This window comes from Lepisma saccharinum, chromosome 3 (genome assembly GCF_977018435.1).
Source record: "Lepisma saccharinum chromosome 3, izLepSacc3.1, whole genome shotgun sequence".
NCBI classification, from domain to species: domain Eukaryota; kingdom Metazoa; phylum Arthropoda; class Insecta; order Zygentoma; family Lepismatidae; genus Lepisma; species Lepisma saccharinum.
The window spans coordinates 74551023-74557553 of record NC_139231.1 but is presented as its reverse complement, the minus strand read 5'-3'; the positions used below and the strand labels follow the sequence as shown (position 1 = coordinate 74557553).

General features: G+C 38.5%; 1 protein-coding gene across 1 annotated transcript in view; it reads left to right on the top strand.

Moving 5' to 3' along the window:
* The first annotated feature begins 413 nt into the window (after positions 1–413).
* LOC145985149 (uncharacterized) overlaps positions 414–6531 on the top strand; it is a 40480-nt gene continuing 34362 nt past the window's right edge. The window contains exon 1 of the mRNA XM_083118814.1: positions 414–830. Within this exon, the coding sequence (XP_082974940.1) occupies positions 791–830 (40 nt within the window). The 5' untranslated portion in view covers positions 414–790. The remainder of the gene's footprint in view (positions 831–6531) is intronic.

The window sequence follows — 6531 nt, the reverse complement described above, 5'->3', positions numbered from 1 at the left end:
CTCCACTGCCGTGACCGGAATCTAAAAAGGGAGAAAAAACTGTTTTCCGATAATACTCAAGATTGTCAGATCTTGCAATATCTTTTAAAAAGATAAAACACGCCTCAGGGCTTACACAGGAGACGCAGGTAGATCAGAGAGACTCAGTTATGTTGAGGGGATGCTGCTTTTTACCTGCACACCCCATAATTTCTTCCTTCATTCCAATCCACCTTCCCCAACTTTCCACCAGGTTGCGTTGTTGTTGATGCAGCAGTTCACTTTCTCCGAAACCAGTTTGTTTCTTTTTTTCTCCTAAGTTCTTCAATGTAGCCAGAGGCAACTCGTGTGTCTGCCCGGCTCACGTTCACTTTCCCGATGTCTTTGAAGTGGGTCAAAGAACGTCCGAGGTATACAGCATCAGTACAAGGCGTTCCGTTACCGTGAGCGGGTGAGAGACATCTGTTATCTGTATAAGGAATCACTTCCCGCAGCGCGACTTACGTAAACTCATTAACACTTTGAAGTTCTCGTTCTACCTAGTGAAGCAGGATCAATACTATTTTATTTATGTGCAATCTGAAGGATCATACAATTAGGAAGTGATAATTTTGGTGCAAGTTAGTTATTAATTCTTATCAACAAAAAGGTAGTAGAAGCCGTGTTTAACAAAAGTCTCGATTGAACCAATTAAGTGCACAAAGTAAAGACGGATTCTTACAATTTTGTGCACTATTAGATCCTTTTATGTGCTAGTGAAGTGTTGGGTGACATCTATTGTGTGAAGTGTTAGTTCTCCTTTTACGAAGACATGGAACGTGACGCAAAGAACCAACAGAGGCCACCTAATGGTAAGTACCCTAAGCTGTTGGGTCGAACTAGGTCAAGTGCTAGTTTTTCCTGTCGTTGACATTTACTAAGACTACGTTTAGTGTACACAAGCAGGCGACACCTTTCGAAGTGAGGTCAGGTTGGGAAATGTGTGTGTACATTTGCTTCAGGCAATGGCACATTAACTCAATGGGGCAAACATGGACAAAAACTACCCAGTATTCTGGTGACGCCCCACTCTCTTTAGGCAATGGTTTGTTTCGGCTATTCTGATTCGGTGGCCAAGATTGGCAAGTGTGTTTTAACAATTACGTTAGCATAATATGAAAATACCTGTATGTGGTGTGTGCTTTTTGGACTGATGGTTTCAGACAATGTCATGGCGCTTTAGTGCCCAATCTCAACCCCTAGTAACAGCACCCCTAGTTTTATGGTTAACAGGATGGATCAGAAGAAAATTATCAGCCATGACAATAAACATACTGTAGCTGTTCTACGCTTAATCTCGTTTAAATATGAATGCCTTTATGGTATACTGTATTTAAAAACAAATCATATTCTCTCGCCTTTAGATCACTTGTATAATTTTCACAGTCTCCTTAACCTAATGACAATGATCACAAATGTTTGTACAGACATGAGAATAACTTTTCTTCAGCCTTTTTGTATTGTTGCAAGTTATAACTTTAAGATGTCCACACTTAAATGTTAACAAACAATTCGTAAGAATTAAAGTAACTCTGACAATCCACGATATTTGTCTCCGAATAATCTATTTACTCAACAAACACTTCTTCGATTACCGCCTGACGGCAGGCCCGTAGCCAAAATTTCATTTCGTGGGGGGGGGGGGGCTCATCCCTTATCAGCACAGGCGTGGCCAGAAATATTTGTAGAGGGGGTCAGGCGATTGATAAAACTTGATTAGTAGAAATAATAATGACAATAAAAATTATTGTTATTCTACAAAAACAACTATTATAAGTTATTGAATATAAAGCAAATTTAATTCAGATTCTTTGTTACTATTATTATTATTATTATTATATAAATGGAGATAATACTTTGCTACTCGATCCACCGTATGAGTGAATATCCAACACAACTGTTGTCCACTATTTTCTTACATTTTGTACAGTTACTGTAGTTTACTGGAATTCACCGTTACTGTATTTTGTTATTTAATTTTACACATTCCGTAAAAGAAAGGCTTTAAAAGTTAGGGGTAAATTTTAATCATAAAGTTTATATTGTGTGACCTCTCAGAAAGAAAACTATAAATTTTGGAGGCTGACGATTCATATATTCTTTGGATTAAATGGTAGAATATATACTAAACTTTTTTCGATGTAATGCACTTCTTACTTTGGTTATAACTTTATTTATGTTATTAAGAATAAAAATAAAAACTTCTGCCTTTTTAAAACTTGAACGATGTCAATATCCAGGAGGGAGTCGAAGGACCCTATTGAAATTAGATATTTGTAGAATTTCGAGGTTGGGCTTCAGTCCCCTTAACCCTCCCCCTGGCTACGTGCCTGACGGTTATACAATCTATTTAACTCATCTGTACTTCCGCTTGTCAACATGTATGAGATGCCATATACAGTAAACGCTCTTTGTGTATTTGTATATTCAGAAACATCATCTATTATGCTAACCGTGAAATATCCAAGTCTTTTAGTTTCAAGCCTACTACGTTCACAGGGTAAATCCTTCCTACCCAATGTTCGAAGTGGAAATTCCTAGAGGTGGGGAGGGGGGGGTTTGGGATAGAAGGTGGATGCTTGTATATGGATCAACATAGAGACAATTCAGTAGGGGGTTGCTTATGCAAATTATTCTAGCTGGGGGATGCTTTGTGAAAATATTCTTAAATGAGGGATAGCATGCTCCATGCTCCTCCTCCCGTGCTCATTCATTCGTTTGTTGTTGTCCTCAGATAAGTTGTGGTACCTTACCGAGTGAGTTGGGTGAGGGGTTAAAGTGATGAACTCTTGTTGGAAGACACATTCCCCGATGGCGTAGTGGTAACGTCGACGCTTTGTAATTAAGAGGCTCTGTTGGAAGTACATAATGGTTCGGATCATACTTTCAACTGTAGGTCCAGTCCCTATTAGAGGGGCTTGAAATAAAGCTCAATCTCGTGTTTGGAAGAGAACGGTTCAAATCCCCGATTGCAGATTCTGAGTTTTTGACGTAAATTTACTCGATCATCGAAGGCGAATGCTGAGGCGCTTCCTTTGACGAAGGATACGAACGCTTTCTTCCGTTCCCTTAAAGTTCTCCATTCACCTTTTGTTTTTCCATCTTCCACACCATGGTTACCTATCTATACAAATAAACGACATTGAATAATGTAACAACAACCTGTACCACTGCCATGGGTGTCAAACAGATCGGTCGCCCCCCCCTTCCCCCCCGGAACTTGACATCCATTTCAAGTAACAAAAGCCGGCCCCTGTGGCGAAGTGGTTAGCACATCGCGCTACGATGCCAGGGGTCCCGGGTTCGAATCCCGGCCTGGGCATGAATGTCTGTGAGTGTCCATTAATCAATTGCATCACATCATCACTCACTCCCATCTTCGCAGTTAGCCAAAAGTGGCAAAAAAGCGAAGTAAAATAAAGCAAATCAATCAATCAAGTAACCAAAATGTAGAACGCTTGCTATTAAGTCATTTCTTGAACGAGGTACGTAATAGTTAATAAGAAAATAAAATCACTATAAACATTAACTGCATGAAATGTAGAAAAGAAAAAATGGAAAACAGTTGTATAGGATATTCATTCATCTAGTGGATCGAATAGGTAAGTGTGTCTCCTCATCTATAAAAATAATAAAAAATTGTGATACAATTTGTTTATTTTTATTCGTTTATAATAGTTATTATTGTAAAATATCAATTATAACCGTGGTACTGTTTATTATTATTATTTCTTATTAATAAAGTTTTATCAATCGCCTGACCCCCTACAAAAATTTCCAGTGACGTCCATGGCCACTGCCACTAATGTTCGTGCAGGATTACGTCACAGAATGTCCAAATCTGATTGCCTGTCCTGCATAGGCTGGGAAAGCCGGAAGGGGATAAATATAGTTTCCAAAGTGCGTTTTCCAGCGCGATAACACCTGTTCCGGAAGGATTTTGTGACATTGTTGAGCAATCTGATCCCTTCCTCAAAGAAATTCCCATCCTTTGCTCTGGGAACCCAAGGACGCGACGGAAGAGGAAGGAAAGTGGGGCAGAGACATCTGACGTCGTCTGCGAGAAACACCCTTCGATGCAGCCTAATTGCATCTCAGGGTTGCCATGACCTGGAAAATGTTCATTCTTTTTTTCAATCAGGGTGGCCGCAACTGAGTGGGCGAGGCTGGACTAAGGTTATCAGATAAATATAATTCAAAAGTAGGACAAAATAACATTTACAATATATTGCAGGGATATATCAGTTAATAATTTGAAAATGACATAAAAAAATGTAAAAATAATGCATTTTAAACATGTTGCTAAAGCTCCAGGAATTCAAAATAAATTCAATTCCGGCCCCGGGAGAGAAAATCAGCAAGCGTAAATGGGTTCTGCATCATAATGAAGCTTTATTATTATTTAAATTCAGTTAAGGAACTCTTTTTTTTCTGATCAATTTAAATACGGTCCAAGTTCGGTATTGAAATGAAACAATACGCAACTTGGACCGAATAAAAATTGTGTGAGAAAAAAGGTTACAGAACCTATTAGAATTTATGGGTTTCTGAAATGATTTTCTTTAGCACAAAATGTCAAACAACACTACATGTGTTTTCACTCACACTTTTTTCAAGGTTCCAGTTTCTCTTAAGTTTCCCCTGAGATTTTCTCTGTTACTCCATCTGGAAAGACGTATTTTGTTAATGCATATTACGTGATATTCAAAATGCAGGACATTATGTTTTGTTAAAAATATCCACATCCCGGACATCAGACATGTTGAGAGCTTCATAAGATCATCAAACACAAGAACGGAATAAAGGAATTGGTGAAATATCGTTAGCTTTTTTTAGAACACTGCTACTAATAACTGTTCTTACACAGGAAGAGAGAAAGGCAAGTCAGTGTAAGAGAGAAAAGGAAAGGGTGAAAGAAATAGGGAAGAAGGGAGGGAGAGAGAGAGAGAGAGAGAGAGAGAGAGAGAGAAGTAAATAATGACAGGCAGTCAGAAGAAAATATGGCGTAGAGATTAATAGGCAGGGAGAGAGAGAGAGAGAGTGTGTGTGTGTGTGTGTGTGTGTTTGTGTGTAGGAAAAAGGGTAAAAGGGAGATAAAGGTGAGAAAGAGGAAGTGATATATGGAGGAGAGGAAAAGAAGAAAGAAAGGGAAGGTGAAAGAGAAATTAAGATAAAGAAAGAGAATGATAGAAGAGAAGAGAAAAACAGAGAGGGAGATTGTGAGAGAAAGAAAAGGAAAAAAGCGTGACTGAAAAATAGAAGGAAAAAGAGCTTGAACGAAGTAGAGAAATAGAGGGGAAGAGAACGAATCCCATGCAACCAGGTCTATCTTATCGCCAACCAGCAAGCTCAGCCAATCAGAATTCTTTGGTTACGACAGCGGCTTCAATTAGACTACAACTGTTAATCATCTTACAGAGCTACATACGTACTGTTCAGTGCTGTAGTTCCAACACTTCAGAGGGCATACGCAAACATTTGTGAAACGTTATAAGGAGAAACCATGTTTCCATTAACTTTAGATTATGTTCCCATTAAATATATAGGATGAAATCAGTTAACCTTTGCTTTATTTTACTTCCCTTTTTATGCCACTTTTGGCTATTTTACGAAGATGGGAAAGAGGTATGATATGATTAAATTGATGTGAACACTCAGAAATATCCATGCCCAGGCCAGGATTCGAACCCGGGACCCCAAGCGTCTTAGTGCGATGTGCTAACCACTCCGCCACAGGGGCAGACATGAAAGAATAGTGATGATTATGATGACATACCCATAATTAGCATAAGTGAGGCATATTACAATAAAGAAGGCAATTTTAAAATACAAGACGCGTATTATTGTAGTTATTGCATTTGAACGTAAGGGAGACAGTACAGCAGGTTATTGTATTTTCTTTTCTTGATGTTGCTTGTGTGATTCTGTAAACTGTTAATACCGTAACTTTAATACTAGTACTTACGACACTAAAAATTAAAAAGTTGGGAAAAAATATTTTGAAGGCCGCACTATACTTCCATCAAGCAATAAAGTTTTCTTCTGCAGCTGTTTCTACCTGTCTGCTAGGTGCCTCTTTTGATACGTCACCACACGTGTCACTAGAACGTTTTGCACAAACTATAGAATTGGCGTAATTTGCGGCAAGGTGGTTTTAAGCCATATCTTCACATATTTCTGATCAACTGACGGTCTTTCCCGACATTATGTTCCCGATCACGTGAAACTATAATTATATGGCAGTAATAAGCTCACTGGAGTAATAGCCAAATTGCGTAAATAAGTATAAACGAAACGAAAGTAGAAACTATACGCATTGTAGCATAAGGTATACGGTGCCTGAACCAAATATGGCCTACCTACGGTTTGCGATTGTTTATAATGGAAAGGTAAAACTAGTGGAAAGATTCAAAAGAGGGAACATTACTGGACGTTCACTGAAAATTGGGAGTCAGTTTCAAATAAAACGAAGGCTTCAATGAAGACCTTTTCTTTAAAAAAAAAAAAGTAACG